The sequence below is a fragment of the Nycticebus coucang genome, chromosome 10 (assembly GCF_027406575.1).
Source record: "Nycticebus coucang isolate mNycCou1 chromosome 10, mNycCou1.pri, whole genome shotgun sequence".
Classification (NCBI taxonomy): domain Eukaryota; kingdom Metazoa; phylum Chordata; class Mammalia; order Primates; family Lorisidae; genus Nycticebus; species Nycticebus coucang.
The window spans coordinates 50017060-50043488 of NC_069789.1; the positions used below are offsets into that span (position 1 = coordinate 50017060).

A 26429-nucleotide genomic window follows, 5' to 3' on the forward strand; every position below is an offset into this window, starting at 1 on the left:
TTACCTCATGTGCTTTTGCTGATTCAAGCCCCTAGCAGGACTGGGCCAGGACATCCTATTTTCCAATCTTCTTTTCCTAGGAGCATGAGAAAGGTTATATAGTTCTCCGGCTATAAAGATATCGAAGAAAGTATGGAGAAGGAGGGAAGGATATTATAGGTCCTTGTTCCAGTGCTTTCCCCGAGCCTCTGGAGCTAAAGTCAGCCCCATCTCTCAGTATTTGTTGATGGAACTGGGACAAATAGCCATCAGTACTCTGAGCAGTGAGGCTGTGTTAAGAAAGTAAGCAGCGAGCGGCGCCTGTGGCTCAGTAGGGCGCCAGCCCCATATGCCGAGGGTGGCAGGTTCAAACCCAGCCCCGGCCAAAACTGCAACAAAAAAATAGCCAGGCGTTTTAGCGGGCACCTGTAGTCCGAGCTGCTCGGGAGGCTGAGGCAAGAGAATCACGTAAGCCCAAGAGTTAGAGGTTGCTGTGAGCCGTGTGACGCCACGGCACTCTACCCTAGGGCGGTACAGTGAGACTCCGTCTCTACAGAAAAAAAAAAAAAAAGAAGAAAGTAAGCAGCATCATGCTTGGTGTAGAAGCTGGCCAGGAGGCAGGGCACCATAGGAGAGATGCTGAGGAATGTGCCAAAAGAGCAGTCCATCTGCTCCTAGTGTGTCAGTAGCCAAGCCTTTCCTTCGTCACGGCTCTTAAAAGACCTTCCTTTCACTGTATATAGGAAGATGCACGTTGCCAAGTCATGGATGACCTTGGTCAGAGTTCAGACAGCAGGAATGCTGAAGAAGGAGTTGCTGAGGAGAAAGAACCACACGCAGTGGTCTTCAACCAGCCAGATACCCTGACTATTCATTACTCGAGCATTGGGGTTTACTTCACTGTGCCCCACCCCCACTATCATCCTGCCACCTTCATAAAGCTGTCCAACTAGGGGTGCAGTACTCATTTCCACATCTGTGATCTCTAGGAAGTATTTAATACATTTGACACTGTCTACCTACCCCTTCTCTTGGTCTCTTTGGCACTAATGTCCATTATCTTTGCACTTTCTAAATGTGCCTTCTGTGTATTCTTCACTGCCCCTTTTCTTCAGAGTTGAGTCCTTGACCCTCTGCTTTCTTCTATTTATTTCCTGTCCTTCTGATGGCCTCCCTTAATGCTAATATGTGGAGCCTTCAACAATCCACTCATTTTACCCAAGCTTCTGTGTTAGTTTCTAGTGTAGTAGCCTGTATGGGTTACAGAGTGCTTTGACTTTTGGTGGCTGTTTAATCTTACAAGACAATTGGCGTCACCCCACTTATATTTTATTTTTAATTTTAATTCAGTTTTGTAAATGCAGATACATTCATGTGGTTGATACTCCAAAGCTACAAAAGGATATATAGTGAATATTTCCCACTTACTATTCTTCTGTCCACATAGCTCCTTTGCCCAGTGGCAACTAATGTCTAATTTCTTGCATATTTTTCCAGAAAGATTTTATATGAAAACCAGCAATTGTTTATAAATATTTACCCCAATTTTACAGACAAAGAAGTTGAGACTCAAAGATTTCAATAATTGGCTCAGATCACACAAATGGTAAGTGGCAGAGCCAGAATTCTAATGTGAGTCTTAAATTAAAAATCTGCTACTTTTAGTTTCTAAATACCTGGTAGATACTTGTTGGATTTCACATTTCTTCAAATTTTCTGTCCTTCTTCTGAAATTGGCATAGTCCCATAAATTTTCACTCTTCATAAAAGGAGTCTGGTCACTAGGTTTGAAATTTCTTAATAATCATTAAGTTCTTCTTCTTCATTCCCTCATATATAATCTTTCTAAATGTCGTACTCATCCTCTGGTCACCATTCCTGCCCCCATGTTCTACTTCAGGCCATTCTTGCCTCGATTACTGCCATAGGTAGTTATCCCCCTTAATACGCAACTCTTTGTTACCTTGTTTTGTTTACCATTGCCAAAATAATCTCTGCTAACCCTTTAGATGCCTTTGTTGCTGGCTTTCCTTTCTTCTTTGTCATGTGGTTTTAATTGCTCTGCCTAGCTTTTAAGGGCCTAAACCTCTCTTTCTCTCTTAGTCTCCATCTCTTTTGAACATACCTTCTTTTAGGCCACACCTAAACACTCCTATATCATGGCCTCATTGCTAGAGTTCTTTCTGCATTACCTAGACTGTCTTCCCTTCCATTACCAGAAACCTACTGCATTTTTCCATTCCTTCCATGAAAAATTTTGCTATTAATGCTTTTTTTAATTGTTAACTAGGTTTTTCTTTCAATTGAAAAAATATGCATGCACATGATAAAAAATTCCTAGAGTTTTCAAAGGTGTACAGTGAGTAAAATGCAAGTCTTTTTTTTTTATCTCTTCCCATAGGTCTCCTCTGCAGATGATCACTATTACTAGTTTCTTATGTATTCTTCCTAAACCTTGTCACAGTATGCTAGCATGCATTTATCCCATCATTTTTCTAAACAAATGAAAAGTACAGTATGTTTTTATTAGCATTTCATTTCATTTTCATATAGTATTTTCTAAATTTTTTACCACTGAACAGTACATCTTGGGGAACATGTCATATTAGCAGGCAGATCTACTGTATTCTTTTACCAGCTGTGTGGTGCTCCCTTTATGTATTCCCAGGCCCCCACTGATGGACATTAGAGTTGTTTGCAATACTTTTACTGTTACTGTTGATATCACTGTATTGAGTAGTTTGTAAAAAATTACCTTTATGAACTTAAATTTCCAGATGAGGAATTTCTGAGTCTAATAATAGCTATTTTAAAAATTGACCACCAGTGAGATTTACATCATTTTACCCTTCTACCAACAATAGGTATTTTCACACAATCTTTAGGGTTATGTATTATCGGACTTGAACTTCGGCTAATTCTGATAAGTTAAAAGTGACACTTACTTTAAATTTTGCAAATTACGAATGAGGTTAAACATCTTATTTAGAAGGCATTTATATAAGTTCTTTCTGTAGCCTACCACCTTTTCATTGGATTTTTGTCTATTTATTAGTAAGAAGTTCTTATATATTAAGGTTATTGGACCTTAAAAAATAAGGTTCTTTACAATTTTACATGATGTGAATATTTTTTCTAGTTGTGTCAATTACCTTTTTATTTTTTGTTTTTCTGTGTTAACTCTTAGTACTTTTTTAAGATTTTTATTTACTAAAAAAAAGAAATAGGGATCATGTTTTATTGAACTCAGTTGACTTGCTAGTTGTCCTTGCAGTATTTATTGAATTAGCCGTCTGATTTTAAATGCCAGTTATCATATATTAAACTCTAATATATATTTGAATCTATTTCTAGTTAAAACTTTTTTGGATTTTTTTATTTTTCCATGTGCCCTTTAGAATCAGATTATGTAAATCCCTCCTTCCCAAATTTTGTTGCTGTCTTTGTTTTCCCCTTAGACTTTAAGTTTTGCTCATTTTCTGAATCTTCGTGGGAAAATGGGAATTAGATTAATTTAGTAAGACAGTTACTTGACTATATTACATGTGTCATATGATACAGAATAATGTGCACAGGATAAAGCAAGAATCACTGTACTGTGAACATGTATTCATAGTTCACTGCATTGAAAGAAAAAATAGCATTTTGTTTCTGGTAATACGTCAGACTACCTTAGTAGAGTAAATGAACAGAAATGGGAGGAGAATAGCTCTACTTGTAAACCAGATAAAATGCCACATTTTCTGTTATTTAAAAAAAAAATACACATCAATAATATATCTCTTATGTAAGCAAAATATGGTGGAGGTTTTGGAATACTTTTACATTTATAGAAAATTTGAGATGTTAGTACAGAGTGTTCCCACATACTCACACCCAGTTTCTCCTGTTATTGACATTTTATATAATTTTTTTTATAAATGAACCGGTATTGATACATTGTTATTATTAACCAAAGTTTATACTTAGGTTTCTTTCCTTTTTTACTCACTGTCCTCTTTTTGTACCAGGTTACCCATTTACATTTAGTTCCTGTGTTTCTTAGGCTTCATAAGGAGTTTGTCAGTTTAACTTATGATTTTTAACGTGGAAAAAAGACGTTAAGATATAATTTTAATAAAAGCTAGAAAATCTAAATGTAATAGTTTAGATGTATATTGATGTTTTAACTTCTGTGTTCATTTCTCTTCTATATTTCAGGCACTCTGTGAATGTGCCCTCCAGATTCCTTATGACAGTTTAAAACTAGGAATGTTGTCTGTCCTTTCCACACTGTCCGGGACCATTGCCATCAAACATTACTTCAGCATAGCTCCAGGTAAGGAAAAGAAAAGAGATACTATATGGAAAATGTGCTGATTCCTTTATGTTTATGTTTCACATATTTCTTCTATAAGCTTTAAAATCAAGGAAGGTTTCAAAATCTCATACTCCATTATTTGCTAGTGTTCTATTTGAAAATAATTTTTTCTTACCCTCCGCCTGAAAATAATTTCTTAACTGATGCCTATGATAATAACTGATGCCTTGCTCTTAAGAATATTATTTTTCTAGATTTGTCCTTTTTTTGAATTATATGGGAGTGAAACAATATTTTTGAGGATGCCTAAAATAGCTGGTTTGCTTTTGTATCTCTGAGTCAAAGTGCCCTTTGAATACAAATATTTCAAAGGCCATGTGGTGGTGAATTTCAAAAGCAAATGTCACATGCTTCCTTTTAGGTACATATTATCTCTCTGAAAAATGATTAAAATAAAACTTTATCCCTTGCTAAATTTGACTGGCTTAAAAACAAAAAAAAAAACAACTTTACCCCAGTTCAATAATGCTTTCCTACTTGCCTATTTAAGATAATTAACTCTAAAATGTCTTCATGAATGCCCAGTGAGACGCTTGCTTGCCAGACTTAAGGCTAAAGTGTTTTGTAGTTGCATTTTAATGCAAGTTTTATGGAATTTATTGTTTCTGTTTCTAGACAGTTAATTTGAATTGAATTAAAGAACTATAATGTACATTTATTTATGTATCCTTTTTTGGCTGCACAGCATATGAACTTTCTAACTGGATGAAGGTAATTCCCTGCCATGTAAGTCTTAATAGGAAGCTTCAAAGACATGATATTTTTTGCCAGGCCATGCCATGCTCAAACATGTGGCAAGGACTCAACTAATCATTTCCATGTCACTGACTGATTTGGGAGCCAGTGACAACAAGGAAGTGGAGATGTAGGAGAATCTGTTCTGGTGATGTAGCAATGACTACACCAACATCCAGTTTCCAGTATGCGCTATAGCAGTGGATGTTTGCCATGTGTGGTACCTGTGACTTCAGTGTAAGCTATGTCATCAAATAATCAGCAACAATAGCAGCATTGTCTTCACTGGGCTGAGTCCATCCTTGGTTTCTTGGGCTGTGATTTTAGCTGCTCTTTGGCCTTGCCTTTTTCTTACTTGTTTGCTAACCTTAGTTTTCTAGACTTTCCACTAATTCTGTGAAATACTCTCTCAGTTGCCTTTCTCAGGTGCCTTTTGGTACCTAACAAAGCACCCCAAAACTTAGCAGTTTGAAACCATGACCTTTTTCTTTTCTCTAATTCTGTGAATCAGCAATTTTTACTGGGCTCACCTGGTATGACTGCCAGCATTTGCAGCCTTGACCAGGTCTTGGTGATCTAAGATAGCCACATTCACAGGCTAGAAGTTGAAAGGCATCTTAGTCCTCATCCAGGTGACTCTTGGTAGGCTAATCTAGGCTTGTTTACCTCAGATTCTTAGGGTACTAGATGTAGCTAAAAGAAAGCAGGCCACCAACACATAAGCTATTTTCATTCTTTTACTTGGGTCATGTTTTCTAATATCTTATTGGCCAGAGTAAGCCAGATGGCCAAGTCCAGCGAGGTGCAGAAATAAATACCTCTTGATTTAAGGAACTGGAAAATCACCTAGCAGAGAGGCATGCCTTCTGGGGGTGGGAGAGATTAGCATAGCCTTCTTCATAAGTAGTCTACTATATGCATATTATGCTTTCGGTGGATTCTTTTTCTGCATAAATCAGCCCATCTTTTTCTTAACTTAGCTGATACCGTTTGAAAGAGCTGCAGTAGGCAAAGATTTAATCATGGCTTTTATATTAAGAGTATTACGTTAATAAGTAGCCATCAAGTGAGGCACATGCAAGAAAGTTGATAGGTATTGAAACTGTGGCTCAGAAATGTTTGACAATATGTCCATACTTAAGGAGTGCTTGAACCCAAGGGTTCTGACTCAGACTTCTTTTTTTTTTTTAATCAAACTGACCTAGATTCATGATAACTTTATTTTTATTTTTTAATTCCAAAAACATTTATAAGCATTATGTCAGGTTATAAGACCCAAGTACTTTTTAAGCTAGAAGTCTGTTCCTTATTGAAGTTTAGTCAATGGTAGTTTTTACATATATGGAATTAAGCACAAGGCTCAAGTAAATAGACTAGTTTTCATAAGAAATAAAAGTCAAGGATTTTCCAAAGTTAGAATATTTCCATAGATAATAGTAAATGTTTAAGTATATTTCTGTTGATTATATATTTTTTTCTTGTGACAGAATTTCAAGTCTCACCCTGATTAGAGTCATGGCATCATAGCTCACAGCAACCTTAAACTTTCAGGCTCAAATAAATGATCCTCTTGCCTCAGCCTCCCCAAGTAGTTGGGACTACAGGCTCCTGAAACAGGGTCTCACTCTTGCTCAGGCTGATTTTGAATTCCTGAGTTTAAGCAATCCGCCTGCCTTGGCCTCCCAGAGTACTAGGATGACAGGCGTGAGCCACTGTGCCCAGCCTAGAATTTTTTCTGTATAACCAGAAGTAGTTTGTAAAACACATTTAATTAGTATGTCAAAATATACCACTAACAAATGGTTCTTAAATATATAAGATGTTCAGTATCACATATACCTGAGAAAAATGCAAATTAAAACAACACTGAAATAGTTTTAATCCATCCAAATGGCAGTAATCCACAAGTTTAATAAACATGTTGTGGGGTGGCGCCTGTGGCTCAAGGAGTAGGGCGCCGGTCCCATATGCCGGAGGTGGCGGGTTCAAACCCAGCCCTGGCCAAAAACCACAAAAAAAAATAAATAAATAAACATGTTGTGTCTACAAGGATGTGGGTAAATAGCCACCGTCATTGCTAGTGTGAATGTAAATTATTAAAACCTCTGCGTGAGTGATTTGGAAGTGCTCATTAAATTACAGCTGACCCAGAAACTCCACTTCTAGGAATTTATCCTACTTATATATTCACACATTGACAAATGACATATATATAACAGTATTGATAGCATCATTGTGTATAATAGTCTGTCAGTTGAGGATATAATAGCATAAGAACCATCAATATGGAACTCATTAAAGAATTATGATAATACATCACTATAATAAAAATCAATGCAATTTATTAAAAAGAATACACAGCATGGAGTGCACTCCATGATATATTTAAAGGGAAGTAAATCAAGGAACAGTGTGTTAAAAAAGGAAAAGTAAAGAAAGAAATACATATGCTTGCAAATTTATGGACTCTGGGATGATACATAGGAAACTGATAACATTGAGTACAAGAGAAACTTTTACTAACCTTTTGCCTTTTTCTACTATTTGTTTTACCTTATGACCCATGTGAATTTCTTAGAAAATCATTTCTAAATAAGTAAGAGTTAAATTAATACCATGCCTCAAAAAGGTAACATAGAAAAATGATCATAGATACTATATTTTATTTTATTATTAAATCATAGCTGTGTACATTAATGCGATCATGGGGCACCATACACTGGTTTTATAGACCATTTGACATATTTTCATCACACTGGTTAACATAGCCTTCCTGGCATTTTCTTAGTTGTTGTGTTAAGACATTTATATTCTACATTTACTAAGTTTCACATGTACCCTTGTAAGATGCACCATAGGTGTGATCCCACCAATCACCCTCCCTCCACCCATTCTCCCCCCTCCCTCCCCTCTATCTCCCCTTTCCCCCATATTCTTAGGTTATAACTGGGTTATAGCTTTCATATGAAAGCCATAAATTAGTTTCATAGTAGGGTGATACTTTATTTTAAAAGCAGGATATTTTAGAATCAATATCTTCTGGTTATATATGAATTTTTAAAGTATATTAGTGCTCATAGGGGGAAAAGATTTAAAAGAAATATTGCAGAAAGTTAGCTTAGCAATAAGATCATAGTTTGTGGGGTTTGGGATGATATTTGTTTTCTTTGGATTTTTCTGTTTTTTTTCCAAGTTTTCTTTTTTTTTTTTTTTTAGAGACAGGATCTCTTTTGGTCAGGCTGGTCTAAAACTCCTGAGCTCAAGTGATCCATCTTCCTCACCCTCCCAATCTAGAATTACAGGCATGAGCCATCACAGATGGCTTTTTCCCAAGTTTCCTATGATTAATCTTGAGGGGAAAAACAAAGAAGCAGCTTATACACATGTTTATAAATATATAGATGAGTTTGCGTTGTTTATATCACATGGACAAGAAAAAGAATTGGAGAAAATACAATTTTCATTGTTTTGAAAAAATGATTATATAGTTTCATTTTTCTAAAGCATTGCCTGTTTTAAAAAACACTGAGGTTTTCACCTGAATTTGTGGTTTTATAGCAAACAAGAAATCGGTAAAGCAACCATATGCCCCACATTGCCTAGTATAGTCCTAGGATATGTCTGTTAGAACAGTTATTAATAGTCCCCTTTCACTTCAAAAAAATATGGTCACCCTTGGTATGAGAGACAAGATTGAAGTTGACAGGAATCATGGAAAATTAAGCAGAAGTAGAGACAGGAATAAGAGACTCTTCAAAGAAGTTAGACAAGCTTTAATCTCCTTATTCTTGAAGCTTATTCAGTTATTACTAAGAGCTTCTCTACTATAAATTAAAATATAGCATAAGGCTTACGTTAAAAAATTTGAAATGTGAATTTAAAAAAAATGCTGCAGTCTGTAGCATAGAACTTAAGGTGTAAAGCACAAGAGTAGTATGCAACTAACAAGTTTTATAGCCTTCATGGCAAGATACTTAAAATCTTTTGGGCTTTGATTTCTACCATAAAAATAAGAGTGTTGAATCAGATGATTCCACAGTCTTCTCCAGATCTAAAAGTAAGAATTCTTATGTAAACTTTTTGAGGTATAAATGTATGCTAGCAATTTGAGGTAGGAAAAAAGCAGACTTGAAGGTTTTGTATCTCTTTTCTCTCCTCTCTTGAAGGTACGGTTTTATCTGACAAGAGGCCTATAACATCCATTTTAATCAGAATCCATTTGAACTCCCAGGATACAATCTATGATTGTTTTTGCCCTATTTCTATGGTTTTTGCCCTATTTCTTAGTCAATTTTTATTAAAAATTTTAAGAACAAGTCCTATATTGATTTTAGATCTTACTCATTATAAAACTACTGGCACATGTTTTCTAAGTATCTTGTTGGGGAAAGAGAATTGGTGATACATGCTGATGATGGGGTCAAAGTAGGATATTTTTTAAGGTTTATGGTTAAAGATTTTCTCATTAAAAGTAAGCAAATTGAACCTTTAAGCTGAACTGTTTTTGAACTGTCTGAATGAACTAGTTCTCTCTGCTTGTTTAGGAAACATGAGTTCTTCCCCCAGATCCTCTGATTTAGTCAAATTAGCCCAAGAATGCTGTTACCATAATAACAGGGGCATTGCAGCTCATGGAGTAAGAGTCCTAACAAATATCACTGTCTCTTGTCAAGAAAAAGGTAAGCTTGGTCAGGACCGATATTATGTATAAATTTTTTATTAGTACTTGGATAGAATTCTGTTTGGTTTTTTAATCCCTTATTATTTTTAGCCTCTGTGCATTGATCTACAAATTGCCTTTTTCTGAAGTGTTCTTAAAGCAAGCTTTCTCAAAGCTACTTAATCCTTGTGAAAAAATAATAAAGGTATGAAGACAGGACCTTGGGACTGGGATTATAGAATTAAAAGGTTTTATGGAACATTGCCCATGTCCTTCCGCTGCTTACTTTTGTAGTATAGTGTTATGAATAGGGATTACTTAGGACTCTACCCCTGAGGTATAAAGGAATGTTTTCACTTATACAGGAACCTAGAAGACTTAAGTTATCAAGGGACTTTCAGTATCAGCCTTGAAAGATGGGATAGAATTCCGGTAATTGGAAAGATCATTTGAGCCCAAGGGCCCACTTTTATACAAGACGTGAAAGCAGAAATGTACCTATTAAATTTGGAAGATTCGTGAGAAACCCATGTGGCTGGATGACAAAATATGAGATTGCCTAGAGGCAAGTGAATTAACAGAGCATTGTGAATTAAATTTTCACAGAATTTCTCTCTAGGTATATGTAGCATTAAACTGATTTGCATAATCAAGGAGGACATTTATAGAAAATAATAGCAGATATTTTATTGTGTTCCTAATATCTTTCAACCTAAAGAGTTGAAAAATTTTATGCCTGTGTTCGAGAACTGGAAATGAATTTTAGAGACTCTGTTTCCCTGCTTATTTTGATCTTTATTAAGGACCACAGGCTCAGCAGTTCCCCTTGTCCTGACTATCCTTCAGCACTGCTTGTTCCTAGTACCTATTTTTTTCCAGCATCTGACTTTCACTAGCCTTTATGTTGTTTTCCAAGCTCCTACAGAGAGAATGCAGAAATGCAGAAAACATTTCCCTAAGTTGTATGTTGATTCTGAATTAAAAAATTAAACCTGTTTTACTTCCGGCATTGTAAATAGTATTTTCTATCATGTTACATGGAAAACTGCTGTATGTTCTCAAAGCTGACATATGCCTTCCATGGTGGAAAAGATGCTGTAGTACTGCTATTACATAAGACAGCTAAGGGTTTCATTCTTTATGGTCAGACTTAAAATATTAATACAGTTATGTAGAGTCCTTATTACTTCCTAAAAGTGATTCAGCTTTCATTAGTAGCTAAAAAATGGAGAAACAGTACACTAAACCGTATACCATTCTTAGTATTTTCTTTAGCTAAGCTGGTAACACTTTCAGTTTTGTTTTACTACAAATTTATAGCTTTGTAGCTTCAGCTCTTGATTTAAAGTGATAGAAAGTCTGAAGACAAGCCTTCACATTTTAGAAGTAATGCCAGATGTACTTTTTGAAGGAAGGTTAGCTTATATCTTAGACTCTTCGATGTTTTTTCTTCCACTTGTGTGTGTTTATGTCTGTTTAATGAGTCCCCTCTACTCGTCCACCATAAAACTTAGTGTTTTTCTTCTAGATCTTTTGGTGCTGGAACAAGATGCTGTCTTTGGCCTAGAATCACTTCTGGTACTTTGTAGTCAAGATGATAGTCCAGGTGCTCAAGCTACATTAAAGGTGAAAACTTCACTTATTTTACTATAATATCTGCTTTCATGGCCTGAACTAGGGTTAGCAATCTTTCTGTCAAGGATTAGGTAGTATTTTAAATTTTGCAGGCCATACACTTTGTGTCACAGCTACTCAGTTCTGCCACTGTAGGAAAAACTGCTGTGGATAGTGTTGAGGGTAGGTGGGAGATGTCTATGTTTCAATAAAAAATTACTTGTAAAAAACAGAGACTTAGATTTGGCCCAGAGAAAATAGTTTGTCACCTCCTGGCTTAAACATAAATTTGTCCTTGATCTTCACTGTGAAAACTGACTTTTTGACTGGTGTTGTCCCAAAAGAAAGGTGAAGTAGAAATCTGAGCTTTGGCCTATTTTGCCATCAGCTGACAATACTTATTAAGTTGTAACAGATAACATTTGATAGTCTTAGATAATATAAAGCAAAGTTAAATAGGCAGAGCTCCTGTATTCTTAGAAGTTTTAATCTGAAGTACCACTGAGAAGCCTATGACCAGACTAATAAATGTGTTTAATTTCTCAGGTTAAAAGCACTAGTTTATAAGTCAAGAGAAGAATTATTATAATGAATATTGACCTTCACTTAATTATAGGAATTATCTTAAAGATCTTTTGTTTTTAATTTGAGACAGAGTTTCACTTTGTCACTCTTGTTAGAGTGCCGTAGCATCACAGCTCACAGCAACCTCTAACTCTTGGGCTTAAGCGATTCTCTTGCCTCAGCCTCCAGGACTATAGGCACCCGTCACAATGCCTGGCTATTTGTTGTTATTCTTATTGGCAGTTGTCGTTGTTCAACAGGCCTGGGCTGGGTTCGAACCCACCTGCCTTGGTGTACATAGCCAGTGCCCTACCCACTGAGCTACAGGTGCCACCTACCTTAAAACTCTTCAAAAAAATTTTGTTTGTCACCCTGGATTGAATGCTTTCATAGCATAGCTCATAGTAACCTCAAACTCCTGGGTTCAAGTGATATTCTTGCCTCAGCCTCCTGAGTAGCTAGGACTACAGGCCCCCACCACAACACCCGGCTAATTTTTCCTTTTTTCTTTTTTTTTTTTTTTTGAGATGGAGTCTTACTTGGTCACTCTCAGTAGAGTGTTGTACCGTCACAGCTCACAGCAATCTCCAACTCTTGGGGTTAAGCGATTCTCTTGCCTTAGCCCCCCAAGTAGCTGGGGCTACAGGTGCCTGCCACAACACCCAGCTGATTTTTTTTGTTGTTGCATTTGTCATTGTTGCTTGGCAGGCTTGGGCTGGGTTCAAACTTGCCAAGCCCATGTGTGTGGCTGGTGCCCTAGCTGCTAATTTTTTCCATTTTTAGTAGAGATAGGATCTCACTCTTGCTCAGGCTGGTCTCAAACTCCTGAGCTCAAGCATTCCACCCACATTGGCCTCCCAGAGTGCTAGGATGAGTGGCTCCCCAGCCATATTTAAAATTTTTTAAATGTGAAATGAGACTATTCTTACTGGAGTGAAACATCAGATATAATTTGTGATGGTGCAAAATTAATAAGGAAAAGCATGGTTAATAGGAGTTAAAAATAAGCTTGTTAGATGTTGGAGAATGTAAGAACTTTAGCTTATCTAAGATACAGTTTGAAGGAAATCATGACTCATTTTAGCATGATATGGACATAGTGATGAACAATAGAGATAGTAATATCATTAAGTAAAAGCTGATAATCAAGAAGTGGAGAAAGGAAGTAAGAAACATCTATTAGCAAAACCATTTTGAGGGGATCCTTAGAATCTCCTTGGAACTATAATATATTTTAAAATTTTGTTTAAAAACAAAAAATCCTTTTCCAAACAATCAGTGCTGATACACAACACTGGACTTAGCATAGTGGGACATAATGTAGATGATCAAGCAAGGTTGCTGTGTTAGAGAGCTTCCCAAGTAGAGTACAATACCAACATTAATGTAAGAGACTATAGTACCGAGTAGAATGCAGTATATTTTGGGTTTTTGTTTTGTACAAACAAAAGTACTCTAGAGTACAAAGTTGGAAGTAATCAATTTTAACTAAGGCTATTAGGGAAGACTTCAGCAAGTAGATGTCATATGAGTTGAGCCATGAAAGATGGGATAGAATTTCAGTAATTATGAAAGATAGTTTGAGTCCAGGGGCTCACTTTAATACAAGACGTGAAAGTAAAAGTGTGCCTATGAAATGTTGGAAGATTGGTGAGAAACCCACTGTGGCTGGATGACATAATACGAGATTGGAAGAGTAGTTTGCAGCTCAGTCATAGAGGATATACAACATCATGCTGAGGAACATGGACTTGATTTAATTCTATGGGTAGTAAGATAATAGAATTTTAAAGTAATAGATATGCTCTGATCTTTGTTGTAATTACTACTGTTACTTATTTGAGCATCTAGTCACAGGGATCCTCAAACTTTTTAAACGGGGACAATTCACTGTCCCTCAGATCATTGGAGGGCTGGACTAACAAATTCCTATGCACACTGCACTTATCTTATTTTGAAGTAAAAAAACAAAACGGGAACAAATATAATCACATCACCTCATGTGGCCCGCGGGCCGCAGTTTTAGGACCCCTGATAATGTATGCCAAACTTTGTTGAAGGCTTGTGTGTATATTTTCTTCAATCATCTAGTAACCATAAAATGAAATTTGTATTCCTCTTAGACTTGTCAAAAAATTAAGTCTCAGAGAGATAAAATACCTTTTGCAAAGCCACCTTATTATTAAGGGAGAAGCTGAATTTCAAACCTACATTCATCAGACTTTAAAGTTTATGATGTGTTGCTAATGCCACACTAATAGCTATACGGTTGTAGTATCAAGTGTCAAAGATGGATTGATGGGTCCACCTTTTCAAGAGATGGGAATTAGGGAGAGATTTATAGTAGAAAGAAGAAAAAGGAGCTAATGGTAGATATTAGAGACTTGATAGAATCTGATGACTGTAAAAGAAAGGGTTTTGGTGTTTCTAGTTTTGTTGATGGGGTATTAGTGATGCCTGTTATAAGGCTGAGTGGGAGAACCTCTAAAGCCAATTGGGTTTTAAATTTCATTTGAGAAATAAGAAAATTAGAAGCCTTTCCTCCACTTTCAGTATATTTAGAGTCACCCAGGGCCTCTTTTTTAAAATTGCAGACTCTCAGTAACACCAACACCAAAGAAAAGGTATTTATTATTTGGGGTGGGGCCTGAGAATCTATATTTTTGTTATCATACTAGGATAGATAGTATACAAACCACACTTTAGAAGAAGTTCTTGAAAAGCAGTAAAAATACAGTAATAGTGACATTTAGTTCAGCATATGTTTGCCTCTTCAACATTGTTCCTTATGATTTTCATTTTGTCTTTTTAACAGATGTTTTTAATAATCCTAGATTGAAATGAGTGGTTGATATATAGTCCTGATTTGTTATTTTAAACATGGTGTACTTCACAAACTATAATGTGTAGGATTCAATACATCAAGTGCTTCTTAAGAAGAAAAATGTTATGCCTGCAAAAAAAAGATGTCCTTGATTTTCCTCCATAATTTGTACAAAGTTTTTTTATTGAAAGCTTCACTTAACACTTCCAAAGGGTAATTAGTCCCATTTTCTTTTTGATATGCAGATGGCTCTAAATTGCATGGTCAAGTTGGCCAAGGGCAGGCCTCATCTTAGCCAGTCAGTGGTTGAAACCTTATTGACTCAGTTGCACAGTGCTCAGGATGCTGCCCGGATCCTGATGTGCCACTGCCTGGCGGCCATTGCCATGCAGCTGCCAGTGCTGGGTGATGGAATGCTTGGTGACCTCATGGAGCTCTACAAGGTGATTGGACGATCAGCCACAGACAAGCAACAAGAACTTCTGGTAAAAAGCCACTTTTTGTATCTCCTTTGGATGACTAAGAACTGGTCTACTGGGAATTACTTTAAAAAGTCAATATTGCTGTTTGACTTTACTTAAAAAGCAAAACAAATAGGTTAAAGTAATTATATAAGACCAAGAGCATGTTGAAGTCAAAATACAATTGGCATGAGCTTTTTTACTCTTTTCACTTTTGATTTAGAAAATGTATTGTTCAGATCTAAAACTGTTTTTTAAGTCCTGTCAGATCAGCTTAATGTAGAGAAAGCCTTCAAAGCTAATGTTTTTCTTTTGTTCTGAAAGACAAAATGAAAATGAGATTTTCTTCTGTATTATACAAAGCAGATAAATAATCAACTAACCCCTGTTTTATATTTCAGAATATATAAGTTTAAAATCTCATGAGCATGATGACCGCAAATTAGTCTAAATTCCTGTTTTTGATCTCAGAATCTCTTTACCTGTTTAGGATCCAATTTAGATTTTTGTAGATTCTTGTCGTTAGGAAAGATGGATGCTTAGAAACAATGGAAGCTGTAAAATATGTAGTTGAAAGTTTTTTAAGGGTGAGAGAAGGCTACACTAAATAATCATAAATTGAATGAAAGCTAGGAGGTTGCCATTCCATACTGTTCCTATTCATCTGAATCTAGAGCTTGGGAAAAAGCATAATTAAATTACTTACCCAAGTCTATTTTATATATAATCCTTCAGAAGGCATTGTGTAAAAGATTGACCCATTTCATTATTTGTTGTCAGAAAGGGTTACAAATGGCAGTGGTCATGGGAATGATTTCATACAGTTATCACAATATATATGCATCTTTATGTGAATTAGCATTGTTAGATAAAGAGGCAGTTAGCCAAGTTTATGTTTTTTTGGAGTGACATTTTGAACTAATGTTTTTTATCCCTTTTTTATCATTACTACTTTAAGGTAATTTTAAGTCGTGAAACAATATTCAAAACATCTGAAGAATAATACAGTGAAAACTCTTGCATCCAATAGCCAGTTTAAGAAAAAAATACCAGCAGGCCAGGCATGGTGGCTCACGTCTATAATCCCAGCACTTTGGGAGGCCAAAGTGGGAGGACTGTTTGAGACAAAGAGTTTGACATTAGCCTGGGCAACATAGCAAGATCCTGTGTCTAAAAGTTAGCAAGTGTGGTGGTGGCATGCTCCTGTAGTCCCAGCTACTTGGAAGGCTGAGGCAAGAAGAATGCTTGACCCCAGGAATTCAAGGTTGCAATGAGCTATAATTGAGCCACTGCTCTCCAGCCTGGGCCAACAGAGCAAAATTCTACCTCTGGAAAAAAAAAAAAAAAAAAAATTAAGAAGTAGTACCAATGTAGTAGAAGCTCCCTGGGTTCCTCTCTTATAGCATCTCCTCCCTTTTCTCAGATGTAACCAACCACTCTCCTGAATTTGATATTAATCATTTCCATACACTTTTACTACATACATATAATATTCAGTATTACTGTATGTATTTTAACTTTATATAAATGTGTCATGTAAGATTACTTATATGTAATCTTTGGCATTTTGCCTATTTTGTTAATCATCTGTATTTGTAATTATATCTCTAGTTTATCTAACTGACATATATTATCTTATGGCATGATTATAAATTTTATAATTTATCTGTATTTATGGGAATTGCTCCTATTATAATTTACTATTATTTGCCATTCACATAAACAATGCTCTGAGTGAATAGAATCAATTAATGACGTAAAAATGAAAAAATAAATGTCAATGGAAGACAAATTTTCTTTTTGAATGGGCTCTAATTAGATTTTCCTTCCTTTGGGTAAGTTATCTATGCCATTAGATAAAATTATATGATTTTTGTATTTTTTGCCCAATGTCAGGTGAGTTTGGCGACTGTGATTTTTGTAGCAAGTCAAAAGGCATTGTCTACTGAAGTAAAGGCAGTAATTAAGCAGCAGCTTGAAAGTGTCTCCAATGGGTGGACTGTGTACCGTATTGCCAGGCAGGCTTCCAGAATGGTATGTATCACTCTTCTAACTGAACTGGGTTGATGGACAGGTAAGATCTTATGCCTTAGATTGTATGATTATTAGTCATAGTCAAAACTAAACTATAAAGATGGAAGTACTTTTTAGTCATGAGTTCTAAATATGAATGAAAGGCCCTGATTTTTTTACTTTTCTAATAACAGATGATGTTGGTATTTATCAGTGATATAAAGAAGTTAAAATCTGAGCTCCTATGGCTGTATGTTGAGCACTACTTTCATTTTGCTTATATTGTCATGATCTAGGCCACCTGCCACCCTCTCTTTCTGTCCTGCTTTATGTAGTACAGTACTTCTTCTCATTCTCTCTCCAGCCTTGTTGTTCTTAAACAGAAATGGAAGAGTTTTATTGAGTATACTCTTCTCAGCCATATGGAAAGCCTAATAATTTTTATTAATTTTGTATGAGAGGAAATAAATACAGACCTTGGTTAGTACAGATATCCTTTAGGGAAAACTCCAGAGAACAAAATTTGAGAAACGTGACTCTAGGTGATCGAAGCACAGGTTGTTCAATTTTTCAATTGTTTCTTAGATTTTCCATGTTTTCTCAAATAGGGAACATTGCAGAACATTGAGCATCCCAGCCTCCAGGCATTAAATGCCATTCACATTCTCCCCATTAATTCATTCCCTTCCCTCCTGGGGCTTTCCTTACCCCAATGAATAGCTCATCCATAATGACATATATTAACTATTTTTACTTTTCTGAATTTTGGACTAAAGTTCCATTTCTTTTTTCTTTCAAACTGTTTTAGTAAAGAACTTAAAGCATTGTTACATAAAGGTAGTTCAGCATATATTCTCTGAGCATGCATTTAAACTGAGTCTCAAAAAATTATATAATATGAGGAACAGTTGTTCAAAATTATCCAAGGTTTGAATTTGTCTTTTGGATGCAGCATCAACTGTTTTCAAAGTACGAACCTCACCATGTGCCACTTCTATTTCTTTTTTTAGGGTAATCATGACATGGCCAGAGAGCTTTATCAGAGTTTGCTGACTCAGGTTGCCTCAGAGCACTTCTACTTCTGGCTAAATAGTTTGAAGGAATTCTCACATGCAGAACAGTGTCTCACCGGCTTGCAAGAGGAGAATTACAGTTCAGCACTTTCTTGCATTGCTGAGTCTTTAAAATTCTATCACAAAGGGATTGCTTCCTTAACAGTAAGTTGTCTTAATTCTCCTTTGGTGATGATAACTTATGTGAGAATTCTCTCTCTTTTCTTTTTGGGTTATCCTATTTTAATTACCATGAGAAACCAGCTGATGTGTGAATTTGACAATACCAAAGTAATAAATAGGTCATAGAAATAAACCCTTAGTCCTTCTCCTCTTTTAACATTCATAGATAGATGTAAACTTTTTTGTTTTGATAAAGTACTGGGTACCACATGTGAAGAAGATTACTGAAACCATGCTGAAAGGATAAGTGGTATGGAGATAGGACTTTCCCTCTGCAGACTTTTACTATAAGATCCCAAGCTGGATCAGTATTATCAAACTTACACCCCGATCTCATCTCATACCTGGCAACTAGTTTAGAGTTTCTTATTTTATAGATAAAGAAGAAATTACCGCGAATTCTAGTGTCCCACTTTGTACTCTTCTGTGTTATCCTTCTGCTCCAAATTAACAGTCACCTAGCTATAGTTTCTATTTGCTCTATCAAGGAAATGAAAGGTTGCAGAGGGCAGACCCTTAACATTTCTAAGGTTTTCTCAAAATTAGTTATATGCCTACATAAGAACCTATTTTCTAAAATGAGCATTTCCTGTATTAATACAAGGGATTTTCCCCTTACAATTAAAAAGGTTATATAATTGACATTAAACATTTTGAAAATTTTGCCACATAACTTTAAAAATTATATGTATTGAGATGGGTTCATAAAACTTTTAGTACCTGCTTATATACATTTATAATATATCTAAAATACTTTTTTTTTTTTAGGGGTGCACCTCCACCCACCCTAGATGTTTTGAGGTTTTATTTATTTATTTATTTATTTATTTTTATTATTATTATTATTTTTTTATTGTTGGGGATTCAGTACAATAAGCCAGGTTACACTGATTGCAATTGTTAGGTAAAGTCCCTCTTGCAATCATGTCTTGCCCCCATAAAGTGTGACACACACCAAGGCCCTACCCACTTCCCTCCTTCCCTCTTTGTGTTTCCCCCCCCATAACCATAATTGTCATTAATTGTCCTCATATCAAAATTGAGTACATAGGATTCATGCTTCTCCATTCTTGTGATGCTTTACTAAGAATAATGTCTTCCACGTCCATCCAGGTGAATACGAAGGATGTGAACTCTCCATTTTTTTTAATGGCTGAATAGTATTCCATGGTATACATATACCACAGCTTGTTAATCCATTCCTGGGTTGGTGGGCATTTAGGCTGTTTCCGCATTTTGGCGATTGTAAATTGAGCTACAATAAACAGTCTAGTACAAGTGTCCTTATGATAAAAGGATTTCTTTCCTTCTGGGTAGATGCCCAGTAATGGGATTGCAGGATCAAATGGGAGGTCTAGCTTGAGTGCTTTGAGGTTTCTCCATACTTCCTTCCAGAAAGGTTGTACTAGTTTGCAGTCCCACCAGCAGTGTAAAAGTGTTCCCTTCTCTCCACATCCACGCCAGCATCTGCAGTTTTGAGATTTTGTGATGTGGGCCATTCTCACTGGGGTTAGATGATATCTCAGGGTTGTTTTGATTTGCATTTCTCTGATATATAGAGATGATGAACATTTTTTCATGTGTTTGTTAGCCATTCGTCTGTCGTCTTTAGAGAAAGTTCTATTCATATCTCTTGCCCATATGGGATTGTTGGCTTTTTTCATGTGGATTAATTTGAGTTCTCTATAGATCCTAGTTATCAAGCTTTTGTCTGATTGAAAATATGCAAATATCCTTTCCCATTGTGTAGGTTGTCTCTTTGCTTTGGTTATCGTCTCCTTAGCTGTACAGAAGCTTTTCAGTTTAATGAAGTCCCATTTGTTTATTTTTGTTGTTGTTGCAATTGCCATGGCAGTCTTCTTCATGAAGTCTTTCCCCAGGCCAATATCTTCCAGTGTTTTTCCTATGCTTTCTTGGAGGATTTTTATTGTTTCATGCCTTAAGTTTAAGTCTTTATCCATCTTGAATCAATTTTTGTGAGTGGGGAAAGGTGTGGGTCCAGTTTCAGTCTTTTACATGTAGACATCCAGTTCTCCCAACACCATTTATTGAATAGGGAGTCTTTCCCCCAAGGTATGTTCTTGTTTGGTTTATCAAAGATTAGGTGGTTGTAAAGTGTTAGTTTCATTTCTTGGTTTTCAATTCGATTCCAAGTGTCTATGTCTCTGTTTTTGTGCCAGTACCATGCTGTCTTGAGCACTATGGCTTTGTAGTACAGACTAAAATCTGGTATGCTGATGCCCCCAGCTCTATTTTTGTTACAGAGAACTGCCTTAGCTATACGGGGTTTTTTTCCGGTTCCATACAAAATGCAGAATCATTTTTTTCAAATCTTGAAAGTACGATGTTGGTATTTTGACAGGAATGGCATTGAATAGGTAGATTGCTTTGGAAGTATAGACATTTTAACAATGTTGATTCTTCCCATCCATGAGCATGGTATGTTCTTCCATTTGTTAATATCCTCTGCTATTTCCTTTCTGAGGATTTCATACTTTTCTTTATAGAGGTCCTTCACCTCCTTCGTTAGGTATATTCCTAGGTATTTCATTTTCTTTGAGACTACGGTGAAGGGAGTTTTGTCCTTAATTAGCTTCTCATCTTGACTGTTATTGGTGTACACAAAGGCTACTGACTTGTGGACATTGATTTTATATCCTGAAACATTACTGTATTTTTTGATGACTTCTAGAAGTCTTGTGGTTGAGTCTTTGGGGTTCTCTAAGTATAAGATCATGTCGTCAGCAAAGAGGGAGAGTTTGACCTCCTCTGCTCCCATTTGGATTCCCTTTATTTCCTTGCCTTGCCTAATTGTATTGGCTAGAACTTCCAGCACTACGTTGAATAGTAAAGGTGACAGAGGACAACCTTGTCTGGTTCCAGTTCTAAGAGGAAAAGCTTTCAGTTTTACTCCATTCAGTAAAATATTGGCTGTGGGTTTGTCATAGATAGCTTCAATCAGTTTTAGAAATGTGCCACCTATGCCTGTACTCTTCAGTGTTCTAATTAGAAAAGGATGCTGGATTTTATCAAATGCTTTTTCTGCATCTATTGAGAGGATCATGTGATCTTTATTTTTGCCTCTGTTAATATGGTGGATAACGTTTATAGACTTGCGCATGTTAAACCAGCCTTGCATCCCTGGGATGAAGCCTACTTGATCATGATGAATGACTTTTTTGATGATAAGCTGTAATCTATTGGCTAGGATTTTGTTGAGAATTTTTGCGTCTATGTTCATGAGTGAGATTGGTCTGAAATTCTCCTTTTTGTTTGGGTCTTTTCCTGGTTTTGGTATCAGGGTGATATTTGCTTCATAGAATGTGTTGGGGAAGATTCCTTCTTCCTCAATTCTTTGGAATAATTTCTGCAGTACAGGAATAAGCTCTTCCTTGAAGGTTTGATAGGATTCTGGAGTGAAGCCATCTGGACCAGGGCATTTTTTGGTTGAAAGATTTTTTATTGTTTCTTTGACCTCAGTGCTTGAAATTGGTCTGTTCAGGAGCTCTATTTCTTCCTGGCTGAGTCTAGGGAGAGGGTGTGATTCCAAATATTGATCCATTTCTTTCACATTGTCAAATTTCTACACATAGAGTTTCTGGTAGTATTCAGAGATGATCTCTTGTATCTCTGTGGGATCAGTTGTTATTTCCCCTTTATCATTTCTGATTGAGGTTACTAGAGATTTTACTTTTCTATTCCTCGTTAGTCTGGCCAATGGTTTATCTATTTTATTTATTTTTTCAAAAAACCAACTCCTTGTTTCATTAATTTTCTGAATGATTCTTTTGTTTTCAATTTCATTGATCTCTGATTTGATTTTGGAGATTTCTTTTCTTCTACTGAGTTTAGGCTTAGATTGTTCTTCTTTTTCCAATTCCATAAGATCTCTTGTGAGATTGTTGATGTGCTCTCTTTCTGTTTTTCGAATGTAGGCATCTAAAGCGATGAATTTTCCTCTCAAAACCGCTTTTGCAGTATCCCACAGGTTTTGGTAGGTTGTGTCTTCATTGTTGTTATGCTCAAGGAAGTTAATGATTTCCTGTTTTATTTCTTCCTGCACCCATCTGTTATTCAACAGAAAATTGTTTAGTTTCCATGCCTTTGGGTGAGGTCGAGCATTTTTGTTAGAGTTGAGTTCCACCTTTAGTGACTTATGGTCTGAGAAGATACAAGATAAAATTTCAATTCTTTTGATTCTGTTGATATTTGTTTTGTGTCCCAGGATATGATCAATTTTGGAGAATGTTCCATGGGGTGATGAGAAGAATGTATATTCTTTATCTTTGGGATGGAGTGTTCTATATGCGTCTATCAAGCACAGTTGTTCTAGGGTCTCATTTAAGTCTCTTATATCCTTGTTTAATTTCTGTTTAGAGGATCTGTCCAGCTCTGTAAGAGGAGTGTTAAGGTCCCCTGTTATTATGGTATTATCAGATATCATATTGCTCAGACTGAGTAAGTCTGTTTCAAGAATCTGGGAGCATTTAAATTGGGTGCATAGATATTTAGAATTGAAATATCTTCTTGTTGTATTTTTCCCTTGACCAATATAAAGTGACCATCTTTGTCTTTTTTGACTTTAGTTGCTTTAAATCCACATGTATCTGAAAATAAGATTGCAACTCCTCTTTTCTTCTGAATTCCATTTGCCTGAAAAATTGTCTTCCAACCCTTGACTCGGAACTTTAATTTGTCTTTTGAAGCCTGGTGTGTTTCTTGCAGACAGCAAATGGATGGCTTGTGTTTTTTAATCCAGTCAACCAATCTATGTCTCTTCAGTGGGGAATTCAAGCCATTAACATTTATTGAGATAATTGATAAGTGTGGTAGTATTCTATTCGTCTTATTTTGTGAGAGTCCATTGCTTAGTTTTATCTTTTGCACCAGTGTGGAGGTTTGGTTCTGTCCTTTAATTTCTGAGTTCTTACTTTGCTGCTGATCCATTGTGGTGGTCAGTGTGCAGAACAGGTTGAAGTATTTCCTGTAGAGCTGGTCTTGCTGTGGCGAATTTCCTCAATGTTTGTATATCCGTAAATGATTTGATTTCTCCGTCAATTTTGAAGCTTCGCTTAGCTGGGTACAGAATTCTGGGCTGGAAATTGTTCTGTTTAAGTAGATTAAAGGTAGATGACCATTGTCTTCTTGCTTGGAAAGTTTCATTAGAGAAGTCTGCGGTCACTCTGATGGATTTGCCCCTGTCGGTCAACTGGCGCTTACTCCTGGCAGCTTGCAGAATCTTTTCTTTTGTCTTGACTTTGGACAGGTTCATCACAATGTGTCTTGGAGCAGCTGGGTTAGAGTTGAGGCGACCTGGGGTCCGATAGCCCTCTGAAAGCAGTGTGTCAGAGTCTTTGGTGATATTTGGGAAATTTTCTTTTATAATATTCTCTAGTATGGCTTCCATTCCTCTGGGGCATTCTTCTTCCCCTTCTGGAATTCCTATAACTCGTATGTTGGAATGCTTCATAAAGACCCATAATTCTGACAGTGAACCTTCTGCTTTCTCTCTCTTCTTTTCTGCCTCTTTTACTATCTGAGTTATCTCAAAAACTTTGACTTCTACCTCTGAAATTCTTTCTTCTGCATGGTCTAACCTGTTGCTGATACTTTCCATTGCATCTTTAAGTTCCCTGATTGACTGTTTCATTTCCTTCAGCTCTGCTATATCCTTTTTATATTCTTCATATTGTTCATCTCTGATTTGATTCTGTTTTTGGATTTCCTTTTGGTTATTTTCCACTTTATTAGCAGTTTCCTTCATTGTTTCCATCATTTTTTTCATTGTTTTCAACATGTGTATTCTAAATTCCCTTTCTGTCATTCCTAACATTTCTGTATAGGTGGAATCCTCTGCAGTAGCTACCTCATGGTCCCTTGGCGGGGTTGTTCTTGACTGGTTCTTCATGTTGCCTGGAGTTTTCTGCTGATTCTTCCTCATGGGTGATTTCTTTTATCTGTTTCCTTGCCCTAATTTTCCTTTCACTTCCTCTTACTCTTTAAGTTCTCATGCCTGTGGAAGTTGCGGGCGGGTTTAGACGGATTGAACACACGCGACCACTTGCCGGTTTTCCAGTGTTTTAGTCCTCCTCTTTGGGTCCAGAGGTCTCTTGCTGACTCCCTGTATCCTCTCAGGGGTGATGATAGGCAGATCCCACCATCCAGAGATGCCTGGAGTCCTATATCCCCAGACTCACAGTGCCCAGATGCAAGGAAGCTGTTACTCGGCTGCCATCTTGCTCCACCTTCTCTAAAATACTTTTAATGGTGGCCCATCCCAAAAGAAATGCTTCAGAGTAGAACAAAGAATCAACAAAAGAGACAACATTCAGACTACCATGAGGCACATGTTTTTTGAAGTATTATTATTATTTTTTTAATACCAGGATTGCTTGATGACTTTGAAACAGGAATATAGGCTCTTTTCCATTTTAAAGGGTGGTATTAACTACTGTGATTCAGGGGCAGAGACAAGATAGCTGACTGAAGCCAGCTTTCCACAGCGGCTCCCATCCAGAAGGAGAGTTAAAGGACACAAATTTAGCAAGTGACCGGTGGATTAGAGCTATACCAAGAGAGAAGGTTGCAGAACGCACATCAACCTCGCTGAGGCGAGCTGCGGCCCCAAGGATTAAAACAAAAGGTACAAAATCCATCACTAAGCGGACGGGAGTCCCCTCCCCCATGAGAATGGCTCAGAGTGCCCCACAAAGAAACAAACAGAGTTCAAAGTTCCTCCCACTACACTCCATAGGAGAGACCCTCTAAAAACTGGACCTACCTCCCCTACTAGGGTGCCATGGCGTTCTCCTGCCAGGCATAAAACTGTATATATTCTCTACCTACAGTTCTGAACTCCCAGCACTCCCCTCCACTCTCACTCTGAGGTCTGGAGGTCTGTTCCCCAGGAGTCCAGATTCTTGGCTGATTTCTCAAGGGGTGTGGGCAGGGCCTAGATTGCAGCACGGGAGTGAGGAGAGGACAGTCAGCAGAGAAGGAACCACACTGGAGGGGCGGTGCCCCGAGGCGCAGAGCAGCAGCCCTTTTTGGCAACAATAGAGCTCACTCTCGGATATTCTGAAGCCACACCCCCTGTCTCCCTGGGCAACCAGAGGAGGCTGGGCATCTTCTCAGGTGGCAACTACCGCGGAACAGACCTGGGATGGAAACCCATGCCCTGGCACCGGAGCAAGAAATATATGAGTTATCACCAGACCCCTGCGGTCCAGTTGCCGGAGACCTTTTAAACTCTCCCACCTGAGACAGGTGCTGAATAAGACAATTGATTTGGACCTTTTGAACTGAGCCAGTCGCCCAAGGACTATTCAAGTGGTGCCCTGGGTGTGTGGTTGTAGGAAGGTTTGATTTTCCTTTTCCAATTGTTGTCTATGGGGCGTGGGGTGATTTAATTGCTGGTATTTCTCCACAACTGAGACTTCAATCCAGACTAACTGTTTCACAACGTTCGGACAGAGACCAGCTGAAAACAAGACAGAACCACTTAGCCCCAGCACACCAAACAGGTCCCCAGTTTCTCAGGCCATGGCACTGTACGGATCCAAAAATCAAACAGTGTAAAATACTCATGGGGCAGAATCAGCGGGAAAACTCTGGTAACATGAATAACCAGAATAGAACAACCCCCCTCTGCCCCCCAAGGAAAGATATGGCAGATGTAACTGAAGATCCCTTTCATAAACAGCTAGCCGAGATGTCAGAAATCAAATTCAGAATTTGGATTGCAAACAAGATTAAGAGAATGGAGGAAAATTTGGAATTAGAAATTTGAGGAGCAATTCAAACGTCAGAATTAGAAATTCGAGGAGAAATTCAAAAGTTGTCTCAGGAATTTAACGAATTTAAAAACAAAACCACCATAGATTTTGATGCACTGAAGCAAGAATTTGCAGCCTTCAAAGATCTGAAAAATACAGTAGAATCCCTCAGTAACAGAGTGGAGCAAGCAGAAGAAAGGATTTCTGAC

The 26429-nt window shown here is 37.0% G+C and overlaps 1 protein-coding gene across 1 annotated transcript in view; it reads left to right on the forward strand.

The window, feature by feature from the left end:
• Window positions 1–26429, forward strand: part of INTS7 (integrator complex subunit 7) — a 125891-nt gene that overhangs the window by 46701 nt on the left and 52761 nt on the right. Inside the window, exons 8-13 of the mRNA XM_053605370.1 lie at window positions 4180–4297; window positions 9619–9753; window positions 11263–11360; window positions 14982–15221; window positions 17094–17231; window positions 18221–18427. Of these exons, the coding sequence (XP_053461345.1) occupies window positions 4180–4297; window positions 9619–9753; window positions 11263–11360; window positions 14982–15221; window positions 17094–17231; window positions 18221–18427 (936 nt within the window). The remainder of the gene's footprint in view (window positions 1–4179; window positions 4298–9618; window positions 9754–11262; window positions 11361–14981; window positions 15222–17093; window positions 17232–18220; window positions 18428–26429) is intronic.